At 39.1% G+C, this 16,684-nt stretch overlaps 1 protein-coding gene across 1 annotated transcript in view; it reads right to left on the bottom strand.

Moving 5' to 3' along the window:
- Nucleotides 1-16,684, bottom strand: part of ADAMTSL3 (ADAMTS like 3) — a 730,739-nt gene that overhangs the window by 568,258 nt on the left and 145,797 nt on the right. The window contains exon 3 of the mRNA XM_082255626.1: nt 14,624-14,743. Within this exon, the coding sequence (XP_082111752.1) occupies nt 14,624-14,743 (120 nt within the window). The remainder of the gene's footprint in view (nt 1-14,623; nt 14,744-16,684) is intronic.

Below are 16,684 nucleotides of genomic sequence, written 5' to 3'. Positions count from 1 at the left end.
ATTACTTATATACCTTAACTATAGTATATATTTTATATGCGGCCCAAGAAAATTTCTCTACACTCAATGTGGCCCAGAGAAGCCAAAAGGTTGGACACCCATGGTCTAGAGAGAGGTATCACGCCACCTGCAGGATTCCGCTGGAGTTCCCACTATATGTTGGAAGCTTGTCTCTGTCTTACTTCTGGTAAGCGTTTAGCGTGCCCTTAGCATGCAGCCCTGATTGTGGAAGAAGTCACAATTTTTGGTGGAGGATTCTTTTCATGCACTTGGCACCCAATTTTGGACTTCAACTGTTTTTTATTTATGGACTTTATTTATTAATAGATTGTTATTGTCATGTTTATCTAACTGGTTATTATAAATTTTAAACACAGTTTACTGTTATCACAATTTACAGTTTGATTTATTATCATTATGTCAATTTAGCGCGGCTCATCTTTTGCATTGTTATTGTGCTGTTAGTTGAAGGATTTACATTATTTCTAAGTTGTTTCAAAAGTTTTGTATAAGTCCAATAAAATTTGGATCTTTGTATATTGCATACAGTGTGGGGTCACTGTATACCTTCTTTCTGTGGGGCCCCTTTCCCATTTTTTCTTGCCAATGACTATATTTTGGTATGTTGACCCACTCATATCCATGGTGGAATGACGGATGTTTAATATTTTCCTTCCCTTTTCCCCTAACAAGGGCGGAAAAAAAAATCGGAACCTTTACAAACACTTTAATCCAAAAATCCTAGAATAAATACAATTAGCTATAGGTAATGTATTTGCCTTTTGTTCTGCTGAATATGAATGTTGCATTGATAAAGGGAATTCAGATTCCTATTGTCAAGTTTTCTGGAAAAAAATATTATCTTATATATATGTTTACTTTTGAAAATCCTGTAAAAAGATTTAATAGAGAGAATGTTGTAGTTATTGTAATTTGCTACGTCCAATCACAACACAATGGTTATTAAAGTATCTAAGCTTGGCCAGCAATTAATTAGACCTGTCCAACAGAGTCAATGTGCTAAGCTGCTGATCCCATGTTTGCTTATTTTATGAGTATTTGCAGGAACAAAAAAAGCTTGACCCCACGAGAGGAAGATTCCTTTCTAAAAGGGGAGGACTGACATGCAGGCTAATAATGTATGTTAGTGTTTTATTTCTTGGCATTGTTCTTTTAAACACTGTACTGTACTGGAGGTCCAGTCCATCAAGAAGTGCACCCTTAGTGATGAGGATTTCTGCCTTGTACTTTTATTTACATCCTATTCTGAGAGGTCAAAAATGTAAAATCTATCCTTGTCAAAAAACTTGGACTTGAAATATGAGGCAATAAAATCTCTAATCTGCACATTTCTCAAAAATACTGAAGTTTACAGTGTGCATGTAATTATCTGCTATAGCATACCAAGCTCCAATGGATATACCAAAAAAAAAAATGAAGGAACACAGAACTGTTGGTATAGCTTCCCACAATAATGTTAAAAGGGGGAACCTTGTGCCATCTGAGGTTGACTGGCCATTTTAAACATACGCCTATTTGGGGGTTATTTCTGAAACAAGGAGGCCCTAGGGCAAATCCAGGACGACCTGGCAGAACTATATTTCACAGATAGATAGATAACACCATAAATACCCCTAAAACACATGGGGATTCATTTACTAAAGGCAAATAGATGGTTCACGTTGCAAGAGCAGTGTCCCTTATCTTGAATGTGGTTAAAATTCACTGTGGAAATAATACCCAATTACGTGCAAGAGGGAAAAAAAGTTATTTTTTCTGGCACATGGCCAGATAATGGAAATCAGCAGAGCTTCATTTTTTTGTCTAAACTAAGAGAAAATTACCTTAAAAAGTAAAAATTCTGTTGCAAAAAAAAACAGTCTATTTGCTCTTAGTAAGCCAATCCTATGTGCTCTATGACCTGGTCTGCTAAACCTGCTCATCTCCATGAATAAATATATGGATACAAATGTTTAAAATGAAGCAAGGAAGTTGTGATAATGATTCGTAGTCCTAAGAATTTGGCATCTCAGTTACATAAAAACATGTTAAAACTGCACAGAGCTACACATACAAATGATTAAAAAGAGATCTTACAAATGTTTAGGGATGCAATTTCTAGGGAAATAAAAGTGCCATCATGTTTGTCATGGTCCCCAGCTACTAAGGGTTGTGGGCTCCCCATGTCTGCCCCACAATGCATTGAAACAAGCAATCATTTCTGTTGTCATTGGGACAAAACAGAGCTCTAAAAGAAAAACTCCTTGAGCAATATTACAAGGTGACGACTGCTAACGTACATGTGCACAATTTGTAGCCACAATTTGTCTAGCAAAACTTCATCTGAATACAAAAAGGGGCAAGTTTGTAAAGAGAAGTCAGCCAAGCATTGTATGATGTTTGACGCCATAAAGTCATAATATGGAAATGTGTCACTTACCACAAAAACATTCCCTTTTAGTTGTAGACCCTCCTTTGTTGTTTGACCTCTACACAGAAGTCAAATGTATTATTTTAGTATAAAGCTGGACATTAGCTGACTCACTGCCCTTTATCACATTCAACCCCTAACCTTGCTCAATTGATGTCTTTTTTAGTTCTCTTTTAGAAAAGTTCTTCAAGTAAATGTGATGACAGCTCAAGCATGGATGTGTTATAATCTTGTAGAAGCTAACTGAATTTAGATTAACAGAAAGCTGGTTAATGGATGTCTTTACCCTTGTTAAAAAAAAAAACATTAGCACAACCCACATGACAATTTAGCTTTAAATGCAGGATGAACGTAAGAGACTTGCCATTGAACAATGTCAACCCAAAAACTTGAACTTTGCATAATGACCTCTCAGTCTCTTAGCATTTAAAACCTGTATCTTACTGCAGGGAGATTCACACAGCTGAGACTTGAAGTCCCAAATATGAAGTGCACCATGACTCTGCAGAGTTAGGGCTCTTTCACACGGGCTTTCCGTGTGAAAGGTCCGCTGCGGTCCTTTTTTTTTTTTTTTTTCACGGAGCGGATGACATTTCTGTCATCCGCTCCGTAGGTCCGCATATCATCCCATCCGTTTGCGGATGATATGCGGACCTAATGTAAGTCTATGGGGATTGCGGATGTCAGCGGATGACACCGCTGACATCCGATTTTCCTTCCTTTCCGTTTTTTGAACGGAACAAAAATAGGGTTCTGTTCCGTTCGAAAAAACGGAACAGAACTGAAAGGAAGAAAATCGGATGTCAGCGGATGGTATTCCGCTGACATCCGCAATGCCATTGACTTACATTATGTCCGCAAATCATCCGCAAAAAAATAGGATGATTTGCGGACATACGGAAAGCCCGTGTGAAAGAGCCCTAAATGCTTTCTCCAAGACAATGTCCCAAGGAGCTATGAATACAGCTTTCATCAAAAAGGCTTTCCCAATACCCACAGAGTTAAAAGCACCTTGCTTCACAGCCACATCTCAGAAATCTCCTGGAATGCCACTTCCTCTTTCAAGCAAAGAACTTTTCTCTGGCATAACGCCAGCATGCCTGGTGCAGCAAACAACTTCCTGGTGTCACTACCAGGTTCTTACTCGTGTGCTCCTGCTGACCAAGGAGCTACTTATACCAAATACTGAGCACCACTGATTACACTACAAACTGTGGACAATCATATTCTTCTTGGGTCACACAGTTATTATTATTATTATTATTATTATTATTATTATTATTATTATTATTATTCAGGATTTCTATAGCGCCAGCAGTTTACGCAGCACTTTAGAATGTTAGAGGGAGACAATACAGTTACAATACAATAAAATACAAGAGGATTAAGAGGGCCCTGCTCAGAAGAGCTTACAATCTAATAGGGTGGGGCAGGTGGCACAAGAGGTTGTAACAGTAGGGAATGAGCTAATGGAAGATTAGTTAGCGGTGTGATAGGCTTCCCTGAAGAAATGAGTTTTCAGGGATCGCCTAAAAGCAGCTAGAGTAGGAGATAGCCGTACAGGTTGAGGTAGAGCGTTCCAGAGGATGGCAGAGGCCCTGGAGAAATCCTGCAGATGAGCATGGGAGGAGGAGACGAGGGAGCTTGAGAGTAGGAGGTCATGAGAGGAGCGGAGAGGACGGTTTGGGTGATATTTGGAGACAAGATTGGTGATGTAACTCGGGGCAGAGTTGTGAATGGCTTTGTATGTTATGGTTAGTATTTTGAATTTAATTCGCTGGGCAATCGGGAGCCAGTGTAGGGATTGGCAGAGAGGGGAGGCAGACACTGAATGGTTGGTAAGGTGGATAAGCCTGGCAGCAGCATTCATGATGGACTGAAGAGGGGATAGCCTATGAAGTGGTAGGCCTATGAGAAGGGAGTTGCAGTAGTCGAGGTGAGAAATAACTAGGGAGTGAATGAGTAGCTTGGTGGTTTCAGTTGTTAAAAAGGGGTGAATTTTTGAGATGTTGCGGAGGTGAAGTCTGCAAGTACACAGATGCAAACTACCACTGCCCTGGACCTTTAGAGCAGCCTGAAGATAACTGCACCTCATTTTATTACTGTAGCAAGGGTAAAAATGAACCGCAGAGTCCAGTGTCAGAAGCATCATTACAGGCTGGCCTGAAGAAGGAGTACATGCTCTGCAACGCGTCGCCGCCAAACGTCTCAGCATCACTACCAGGAAGTGATGTCACGGCCCTCCAGACACTATGCCCTGCGTTCCACAGGACCCGGGAAACCGTGGAAACAACCGAGGTTACCTCCCACCACAGAAACAGCACGGATATTGCCACCAGGGACCCCAGGACAGTGATGTCCATGATGATCCAGCTATTTGCTACAATTGCCTTTTATCAAGGCTTACTTTTGTGAGTAAAAATGTATTGTACCTTCATTAAAACATTTGTCTGCTGCACTTGTATGTTGTCATTATTGGATTTTAAATGTACATTATAATGTGTAATAAACTTGTATATTTTTAACATTTGGTATGTGTCTCTTTAAAAGTCCCATGGCCATTTACTCTGTTTTTATGTCCTCCTGTATTGAATTGTATTCTAACTGTACTGTTGTAAAGCACTGCTCAACTGTTGGCGCTATATAAATCCTGTAAAATATAAATAATAATGTGTGTATTTTCATTACCGTATATACTCGAGTATAAGCCGAGTTTTTCAGCACATTTTTTTGTGCTGAAAACGTCCCCCTCGGCTTATACTCGAGTCAAGGAAAAAAAAAAAATTTTTCTGTCCGCTCCGACGGGTTTAAGGTTTAAAAATGGCGCCGCCCGTCGCATACATGTCACCGCGCACGCGCCGCCGCCGCTCGTGTAATTTCGGCTATTCCCCGCCGCCGCTCGGGAGAGGCCGGGAATAGGCAAAAGTATACGAGCGGCGGCGGCGCGTGCGCAATGACGTGTTGGCGCGGGGCGGCGCCATTTTTAAAATGAAGGCGCCTCTGGAACAGGTAAGTGAAACAGCTTCACTACCTGCCATTATGCAGGGCTGCGGGCACACTACAAGGGATGCAGTGCTGCGGGCATGGTCCACATGTACCGTGCCCACAGCACTGCATCTCCTGTAGTATGCCCACAACCCCGGATCCTCTTGTACCATGCCAGTACCCTGCATTCTCATGCACCATGCCAGTACCCTGGATTCTCCTGCACCATGCCAGTACCCTGCATTCTCCTGCACCATACCAGTACCCTGCATTCTCCTGCACCATGCCAGTACCCTGCATTCTCCTGCACCATGCCAGTACCCTGCATTCTCCTGTACCATGCCAGTACCCTGCTTTCTCCTGCGCCATGCCAGTCACCCTGCATTCTCCTGTACCATGCCCGCCGCCCTGCATTCTCCTGCACCATGCCAGTACCCTGCATTCTCCTGCACCATGCCAGTCACCCTGCATTCTCCTGTACCATGCCCGCCGCCCTGCATTCTCCTGCACCATGCCAGTACCCTGCATTCTCCTGCACCATGCCAGTCACCCTGCATTCTCCTGTACCATGCCCACCGCCCTGCACTCTCACCCTAGGCTTATACTCGAGTCAATGATTTTTCCCATCTTTTTGTGGTAAAAGTAGGGGTCTCGGCTTATACTCGAGTCGGCTTATACTCGAGTATATACGGTAGTTCTTTTAATATTTAATGCAAGTAAAATGTCAATAAACTGGAATGTGCTAAAATGTAATATTGCTATTTGGGCCCACTGACAATAGCATTTTTATATATATGCATACATGTAAATCCCACTGAATTCCTTGCTTGGGTGTGTCCTTTAACCTCTTAACCATGGATAGAGTAATCAAGATGTCTGATTAGCAATATGTAACTTGAAACAACAACACTGAGCTCCAAACATGGTGCATTCTTTGTAAATAGTTTTGTCTTAATTGAAAAGCAAGGGTAAAGCCTTTGTGCACTGAAGTTCTGGGAGGTTTTAGCTGCACAAAAAATGGAAAGGCTGTACATTTTTTTAGTCTGGTGATTGATTCATCTAAAATGTGACGTAAACTTGCGGGGATGTTTACAGGCAATTATGCAATCACAATTTTCGTTGTCTGTGAACATATAAATGGCTTTCACCAGGTTTATAACAACAGGTTTTGGTTGCTTAGAGTTATTAGCTGTAAACTATTTCAACAGGAAGAAGAATAAAATTGATGTGTAGATAACAGTCCAATACAGATTCCAGTGTCATAGAGCAGAACCATGATGTATTAGTTCTAAATTCTTACAGGAATATTCTACTTTTTAACATGTAGTTTGTTGCCAAGTTTGTAAAGTTGCCAAAGTTGTAAAGTGAAAAAGAGAGAAAAAAAAAAAAACACATACCAGGGTTGCATTGCTATTGCTGCCAGTAGTGTGAATCTATTGACTCTATACCATGGAATGAGATCATTTTAAAGGCGATAACCATTGAAGTGTCTTTGTGGAAACAAAACTTTAGCCAAAGATGTAGTAAGTTTCAGACACCATTCACCACAATGTATTATTCCTGAGCTTTTCTATTTAACCAAAGTCTTGCACATTCTTGCATCTTCTCCTTTCTTTTTGGGCAAACTGTCAGTACTTTCATTTCAGTGATTTTCTCCTCTTTGCCCTCTATCTGTTCTTCGAGCCCTTCTCTTCTCTAGCTATACCCATGGTTGTTGCATCTCATGTTTTCAGCTGTCTATGTGCTGTATCTTGTTTATGACCTCTCACTTGTTAAGGCAGCTTACACACGATACTCCTGTTAGAGCAAATGCGCGTAATTGCGCGTAAATTTATTCTAGCGTTCTTGATATTCAATTGGCATTTTGGGTCATTTGAGCGCATTCGCGCGTATTTGCGCGTTTTTGCGCGCATCAGGCGCAAATTACTGACCAAAAATGCAGATTTTTCTTTTTTGTTCTTACTGAAGAAAACGCGGCGCTCATTTACGCGGCTGTGTGCATAGGCACATTAAGAATGAATGGGCTCTATTTTAGCTCAGAAAAAAAAAAGCTGTACTGAGCATTTTTAAGCTGCAGTGTGCAAGAGGCCTTAAAGTGTAACATCACTTTCAAATTAAAGCTTTCCACAAGAGCGCCCAGCCCTCCATTAAAAAAGGATGTATACAGACCTCTAAAACCAATTAACCTAACACTGCTATAACCCAACAGTGTTTACAGCCTCCCTTTAGTGTGTTTGTGCCTGCATCTGTCCTTAGAGAATAATGCCTGACCTGTTTTGTTGCAGGTGGGCATGGTCATTATTATTCATTCTAGCCTGGTATTTCCCATGTGATTTACCAATTCACAGACTGGAACCATTCAAATTAATTTTGAACACTGCTGCCCAACTCATAAACCTCTTCCTCATTTGTGGCTACTTTTTTACAGCTCTCCTTACCGACCAACCGAATTGACCTGTCCAACAGTACGTGTTCATTAAATGCATGTGCTTCCATTGTTGGAGACTCATAGAATTTAGAGTTAGGACCACAGATAATGGGGTGCCTTGACGGGGCTCTGTGGCTTCCACATGTATTTGCAAATGTGTGCAACTAAACCCCTGTTTTTAACACGTACTGTTGGACAGGTCAATTTGGTTGGTCGCAGATTGGTCGGTAAGGAGAGCTTGGAAATCTGTTTATCTTGTTATATGCATAGCCCTTCCAATGCTCCTTGCTGCAGAGACCAGTTACAGGTGTGGACAGTAACCAGTTGTTTTTGTTACTTTTTTACAGCCCCCTTATCGGCTGTAAGAGAATTTAGCTCATGCTTCTAGCTATAACCTTCAAAGTTGTCTCCAGGGTTGCACCTCCATACATTCTCTTGCTAATTTCCAGATACCATCCCAAAGATAATTTCTGTTCTATACATGGCCTCCCTTTATAACCCATTCTAGTCACTTCCCCACATCCTTGCCCCCAAAGGCTTTTTACATGCTTTTCTCCTTTTCATCAATCCCCTTCCATTCTCCACCTGTCTCTCTCTAACCCTTGAACCCTTCAAATGTACCACTTATACCTCAGTTTATTCAGTAAATTTTTCGATTACTACTGACATGTATGACCCTAAATTATAAACTTGCTTAAGCAAGGTTCTATCTTCATGTTTTTTTTTGTAATTTACAACTGTATGTCTTCACTGTTAGTAACTTTAACTTTATACTGTTTTTTTTTTTTTTTTTGGGTGGGGGTGGGGGGGTTCTGTATTATGAAATGTTTGAAGAAAAAAGGACCTTACATATCTCCTCTGGGCAATGTATCAATATGTATTGCTCTGTATGCCTTTGCCTCATTCTGTAATTTTCCCTTGTATTTCATCAAACCTTTTTGCTATTTTTTTGCTTTAGGATACCCATTGCATCTTCAAAATAGAAAAATAAAAACTTTAATAATACCTCTTTCTTCCGTAGCACAGTTCCATAGTTTCTTACTCAGCAGCAAGTATGCTTACAACTGTTGAACTTTCCTTTGAATGTGTCTCTTACTTATTTTTTTTTTAAAACAATCAGGTTTAGGAGAATGCACCATATCTTGCGATAATCCAGCAGGAGTGTATTTTCCAAAATCAATAAGCACCAATCATTACAATCAAAGCAATCAAAGGAAAAACACACATGCTGTCAAACAGGTGTTTTATAGTATAAATGCACCAAAAAGCAGAATACGTATGAGCAAAACAGAGAGGTGTACAAACGAATAGTGAAAATATTATATCATTTATTGCCCTGCCACTACAGCAACCCAGCACATAGTGAGCTTTGTTGACCACAAAGACGTTATCCAGCTATAAGGGAACTAGTGAACAAGCTGCTTACACAAGGCTTCTGACAGCTCTCCTACTTGGTGGTCTAGGGAATGGAACAGTTTAAAGTTTGGAAGCGACACCTCAAGTGTCAGGGAAATAGGAATTCTTAATTTCTATAGGAAAACCAATCCTTTGTAGCATGAATTTGGAAAGAAATGATTGCGGTAGGTATGAAAAAAATGAACCACCAACAAAGTGGGAAATAAAAACACAGAATAAAACCCCCTTTCACTTTATTCCATTACAAATACAGCAAACACACAGCTGCTGAGTGGAGCCTCTGCTCTATTATTCTGGGAACATTGTACAACAGAAGCAGTTGCAAAAACATTATTTTGCTATGGCAGAATAAATTTCTGCTCTTAAAATTGAAATGACTTTCTATCCTCTACATAACTAAAATATTACAGTGTGCTAGATCGTACTGAAATTTAAAGACCAGTTACATTTTATTTTTCTTTAAATACTTTTCCCTCTTCCTCCAAAAAAAAAAAAAAAAGAAATACATTGCCAGCACTACTCACCCTCTCTAAGCTCCAGAGCTGCCCTCTGTGTCCTCCGTTTGTCACTGCCACTTTTCCAGGTTGAATAACACTGTGCCATCCAACCTACTTCCTGTAATCCCCGAAATCCATGGACACACCCCCTGGAAGTGCGTCATAACACAGACTAAGCTCCCATGAGACTGCTGCAGAAAATTTAAAGGAAAGTCCAATCCCCAAACATAGCTCTTCACTTTCTTTCATTTACATTTTTTAGAGAAAAGTGCTTTATTAACAGATTTGCAACCTTCAGTCACTTAACCAAGATAAGACATATCAATAAAGGATTTCACGTAACAAAAAATAAATAAATAAATAAACACAGTATGTATAAAAAAAAAAATCAGATTCCAAAAAGTGAGTAATGAGTCATTAGGAATAGGGCTGTGGACTATACCGCTTACAGAGCTTATAGGTAGGGTCGTCTTCACCAGGCGAGGTCACATGGGCCCTGTTGGTCAGCATGAGTAAGCTTTGGTAAACAAGAGCGGTAATGCTATCTTAAGTTAATATAAAAGTATCAGTACCTCTTCACTTAGTAGATGTGGGTGCACAAGTGCAATAGCACCACCGAGAACATGAATTGTGATGGAAATAAAAAGACCAAAAATGCAGCGCTGAGTGATTTCATATTCAATTGTGATTGAAAGCCAGCACTTCAGCCATAAATATCCTCATTTATTGTATAAAAACATCTTGGCAATGATGTTTCAAGAGCACACAGGCCCTTTTTCTCAAGGCAAAGAGCATGATTACTACTGGAGAACTGTTTTTCCTTCACATTTGCTGCAGCAAAGCGGGCTGCAAGAAGAAGAAAAGAAGTGAGAAGGAAAAAGGGGCATCTGCTTGTCATGGGACCAGCCAGAAAATGGCAGGAAAAGGGTATGCAGAAATGGCATATGGGGGGCTGCCCAACCTGAAGTTGGATTCTAACATACTGTATATTGATTAAAATGTTCTCTCATCTCAAATAGGCAGGAGGAAAGTAACTTAATCACCCACCAGCTTCTTTTATTCCTAGAGAGGACTCAGAAAATGAGCTATTTCCAGTACAGTGTGAACTTCTAATATCCTGCTAAGGAATCTTTCTTCATAATATGAGTACAATTATAAAATGGGGTTCTGTACACCATCACATGGCTGGTGCGAGTAAGCAGATCTGCAAATACAAATCATTTTAAGAGGCCAGTGTCTGATCCAACCCTCTGGCATCTACTAAAAACTGAAATGTCAATGCAAAGTAGAAGTTGACCTTTTCATGACATAAAATGCTAGCAGAAGGGATCGGTTGCAAGTTTCCCTAAAACATATAATTAAAAATGACTCTGATTTTTCTGTGTGTCCTGAAGATGCCTTTCAGGGTTCCAAATTGAATAATATGGCTATTAATCTAAAGTGGGATGCAAGCTGTAAATTGTAAAAACGTGGCAGAACAAATTTTGTCACGTTAACAGGTCTGTTGTTTAATGTGCAATAATTTGTCAATACCCGCTCTTTTCAAGCACACGTTGACAGTTTGGAATCAATACCCCTTTATTGGCAAAATTTTAACTTTGGAAATAAGAGCTGCATATTAAGTAAGCCAAGAAAGGGTATTATTTAATATAAAAAAAACTTGCAGCCTTTGTTGATGACTAACAATGCAAAACTCTACAGCCAGCTGAAATTCTGAATGCCTACCTTAGTAAACTAAACAGTTATAGCAATAATCTTGTACCAATAAAAACTCCTTCTATACCTAATAAAGCTTTATAAACATATGTGAAAAGAGAAAGCTTGGTTTGCATTCTTAACGCTTACCAAGCACTTCCCAGGTGGTTGGACCTAAAGGTTCTACAAAGTCCAATGGCTTAAAATACCTTAGAGTGACACGACATTTGCTTCTTTGCTTACTCAGTCATCAGTCATCACATCAGTGTCTGCACTACATGACAAAATTAACTCAATGGCACCATTTGTGGCTACCAGCTCCCTTGAGCAAGAGCACTGAACACACTAATCCAGTGTAGGAGATTAAAAGTGTCACTTTAAGAACATACAAACTTTGCTGACAGGTACATAATGCAGGTACCTAGTGATAACTTCACATACCTGCCTTGCCTGAATGCTGGGCTGCTCTGTATGGCCAATCATTGGCAAGTTTGCCCCCATTCCTTACATCTCTTACACGTTCTTACTGGCCCATAGTACAGTTCACCTGAGTGACTGCCATTAGAAATGTTTGAGGGTTTGAAGATGAGAGCCTCTTGGTGTCTTCACTATAAAGCTGTCAGGCGTTTTGTATTTTTTTTGTTAGAGTGATAGACTCACTTAAAAACTCAAGCACTTGGTACACTGTGTACCCAGTGCTCACACGTAGTCTAAGTTGTATAAAAGTTAGTACACTAGACTTAATATAGCGTATATATAACATACAAAATATAACATATTGTATGAAATAATATTTTCTACTGTATGGACCAGTTCCCATAGCTAAACAGACAAGTGAAGACAAAGTAACGTCAATTAGAGCAATTTTGGCAAAATAAAATAGTAATGCTATATATCACACCCAATTAGATTTTAATGATCAATTTTGTAGTCTACTTTAAAATAAAGCAACCAGACGCTTGGTTGATTGGGGCCAATAACTGTATATAACATCCACAGTGTATTTTTTAGATAAGAATTGAAATTATACTTAGTCTGATTTTTTTTTCAAGAGCTACAAAAGTAAGGTGGTAACCCACAGCATACTGATTCTTTATTTGACTAGAAATAGGAAACCTGACTGAATGCTGTGGTCAACAGCTCCACTTTTATTTAAATTTTCCTAAAAAAAAAAGCCCCCTTGTTTTAAATGTCATTCCTTTTATACATATTAGCAAAGCTTAACATCTGCTGGCAATCTGGACAGAGGTGAAACTTACTTGACACAATCCTTCCATGAACCTTGCCTCATGGCATTCTAGTACATACGGATTATATAAACTGTCTTCAGTTCTGCCATAGTCTTTTTATTCCATACTTATAAACTGTTAGTTCCTTCTAGACATTCTACAATTGTGAAAAGTCAAGTGGACTAATTTTGGTGACCTGACCATCTGGAGTCTGAGCAATCCTTACACAACCAAAGCTGCCCAACTAAATTATCATTTGACTTCCTGATACTAGTTCATGTCTTGAACCCTAATTCCCCCATAATTTTAGGACCTCTTTCTGAAATGACTAAAGTTTGCCATAGCAATTTCCTTCTAGAATTTCCTTTTACATTTGGAAAGAGTGGGAAAGAAAAAGTTGTTACTGGGGCAATCTTTCCAACAGGGACAACAGAGCTTTAAGTATATGTTTTTAAGCAGAAGGAGAACCTCTGTCAGCTTTTTATTGCTTTTTATTATTGTCAGAGGATTTACAATGAAAAAAAGTTGGCTGGAGTTATAAGAATTTATCATTCTGTAACAAAGGAAGTGACAAGAAAAACACTCCCTTGTACTAAAAGGGGTTTCAGCAGATTGGCATTTTCTGTTTCATTGCTGGAGGCCGGGTGTCCCACCAGAGAGATCTAAACCCCATTACACGCATTGGCCCCTCCTCCCTACCTGGCCCCCAGCACATACTAGAGATATCTAAACTTTACTCATTGACCAGTCTTCAATGTAGGCACATTAGCCCCAAGTGTCTAGCACAGCTTGTTCAACGTTTTTCCCCATAGGAACCTTTCATATAATTTTTATGTCCTGGGAAACCCAGCTAAAATTGATTATATGTACAGCTCATAGTGATGAGATAATTTTTTAGCAGCCCCTTGAACTATGACAAAGTTATTTTTCATAAAGTAAATTAGACATTATTACGTATATACACCTCTGCATTTCTCATCAGAGGTAAAATATTATTTCCCGTTTCCATATATCCTCATTGCACTATATATTTTGTATATGCTCCAATCATATCTATAGGGTAGTGTATTCACAGGACTTGATGTATTACAAAAAAAGTACCAATTAGATGTACTGTTATGAAATCTCTAATCTCAAAAGCGGATTCCATATGTATGTCAATCACTGACAGCCCTAAAGAATAGGGTTTTATTATTATATTACAACATGGTATAAACACAGTATGAATTATTAAATTAGTACTCAATATAACAGAGGTTGAAGTGTATCTATAGCCAAAACTGAGTATGGCAAAGGATTAGAACCCCTATTTGGTTTTACTGCAGTAAAAGGCTATGTTGGAGAGATTTATTTGCTCCCTGACTGGTAAAAGGTTGTCCCAAGAACAGAAAGTAAGGGGGAAATCTCCCTAATGGTGCCCCAGTTTACACCAATTTCCAACAGATACACTAACCTTTCCCCAGTCTATCCATAACTAAAAAAGTTTTTGGCTATAGATACACTTTAATAAAACACACCCTTTTTTAAATATGCAGTATGTTACTAAAATAACAAATGTGCCTAATATAAATTTAGGTAAAAGAAAGGTTTTCTTCGTAACCACATTAAAATGATGTTTTTAACTTACCTGCGTGTTTAAATAATCTACAGTAGCTGTCAGTGCCATGGCTGTTAACATTATTTGGTAAACGAATGGCGTTAAGCGCCAAAAGTACCTGCGCTTGTTGGATAAAGTGCAAACGTGCTATATAAATAAATAAATAAATAATTTATATGTGCTTAGTGAGTAAGTGAATTAATTGTTTGGAAATATAGGAATCAATAATAGTGTAAAGTGTGCACAATGTAATGGTGTAAACCAATAATCTAGGGAGATGTTAACATTATTTGTCTGCATACTAAGGTTCTAGATAGAGTAAAGGGAAAAAAATGTTTTTTGTACCTGATCATCATACCGGTAAGTTAAAAATTGCTCCCCTGTTGTATCTTCCAGAAAACTTCCTTGTGGAGACAGTGCAAACTCTGGAAGAAAGTACGCTCCTTGCTCTTGCTCAGCTTCAGCCTGCAAAGATACAGTTGTGTACATGAGTTTTACTGAGTATAATGACATAGCTTATATCATCATTCTAAGAATGTTGTATACATTATATGTTTTTAACCCAAAAAATGAGTAAGAATAAATAAATAGTAAGTACTGATTCGTAGAGTAACGGAACAATCAGTTCCTCAGATTTAACGTATAGCACTCCTTAATGCCCCTTTGCCTGGGTTACCTAAATGCCTACAATGCTTGATATTCTTTATTTTGCTGGGGGCTAAAATGACAATTGCCAAATCCCGGAAACAACCTACAGTTTCCTTGGCACAGGCTAGGAAAAAAGTCACCTGGATCATGTTAAATAAGAATATTGTTAGCATTTTGCAGGACACTGTCAGAGAATGTGAACAGATCTGGCAGCCATGGGCCACCTATATGCATATCTCTCTGGTGCATTAACTTATTATTTCTTTTTGGTTTTAGGGAATATTTTACTCTCTTCGACTTTTGATCCAAACCATTCTCTTTTGCTCTTTGTTTTTTTTTTATATTGTGTTTAGTCTTTTCTTTCACTTTTTTCTATTGTACGTTTGCCTACGTGGGAGTTCCTGTACTAGCATCCCACATGTTCAGCATTTTGATCTTGGGGTAGTATTCATTGGTTAGGTACTCATCTTCTAGATGTATCAGGTGATGAGACTCTGACCCCCCCCCCCCCCCCCATGCAGATTACTCATACTTTTATTGTTTTCAGATTGGTATTGTGGGTATTTATATCTTGTGCATTGCTTATGTTCTCTCTACTTGTTCCGCTAATTGTGTTTTTTTTGTACTGATGCTTGTTTTACTATTTGTAAAATTTTCAATAAATATTTTTAATTAATTAAATAAATAGTAAGTAAATATAATGTTACAAAAGTTAACATTGACGTACAATGAAGGCTTCCCCTGATATACTGCACCATGCATTACAAATATGACTGGTAAATTAAAGTGATTGTAAGGGGGTATTCTTGTTTAAATAACAAACATGATATACTTACCTGCTCAGCGCAATGGTTTTTCACAGAGCAGCCCCGATCCTGCTCTGCTTAGGTCCCACACCAGCACTCCTGGACCCCCCGCTGAGTCCCCCATAGCAAGCAGCATTGACTCACTCCATCCTCACTGACTGTTATTGAAAGCAGTAGGAGCCAACAGCCCCCGCTGCTGTTTCTGAACCAATGAGGTGGTGGTACTTACTCACGTGCACAGTGCTGGATTGACATTGGCCTTGGGTAAGTATAAGGGGGGCTGGGGGGGGGGGGGTCGCATATAGAAGGTTTTTTTACCTTAATGCAAGGTAAAAAAAACATTCTGCCTTTAGAACCACTTTAATCCATGGTAATATTTATTACATGTGTACAACTGTAGGCCATCTCAAAACAAATGAATCCAACTGCTTCCATTAATTCTACTTTGCACCTAATTATTATAGCAATGGCCTATGGTGAAAATCATATTCCTACAATGAAGGGAGGAAATAGTAAAGCTGAACTAAGCCCTCCTATACTTTGCAGCCAAGGAAGCCATCTTGGCCTCTGTTTGATCTGCAGTTGACATGGGGCTGCACATGTGATCAGTTATGACACAAGCCATTTGATGGTTTGACAGTATGGTTGAAAGTACAAGAAAATGTGACAGTTATTAATCACTGCATGATTTGGATGTAACTGTTTCAGGAAACAGTGAAACTGATGGGTTTAGTTCCACTTTAAATAAATGGGTTTAGTTCTGCTTTAATATTTCTATCATTGCAGAAGTAGGACTGTCACCATAGGCCATCGCTATAGTAATTACCTAGGTGCAGGGTAAAGTAGAATTGATGGAAGCTGTTGGATCCTCTAGTTAAGCTATTGACCAAAACATGCAAAACATGGATAAGTCTTAAAGCTGAACTAAACTATTTCAATCAACATTAACTAT

The sequence above is a fragment of the Pelophylax lessonae genome (assembly GCF_965119305.1).
Source record: "Pelophylax lessonae genome assembly, chromosome: 4".
Classification (NCBI taxonomy): Eukaryota; Metazoa; Chordata; class Amphibia; order Anura; family Ranidae; genus Pelophylax; species Pelophylax lessonae.
This window is presented reverse-complemented; position numbering and strand designations above follow the sequence as displayed.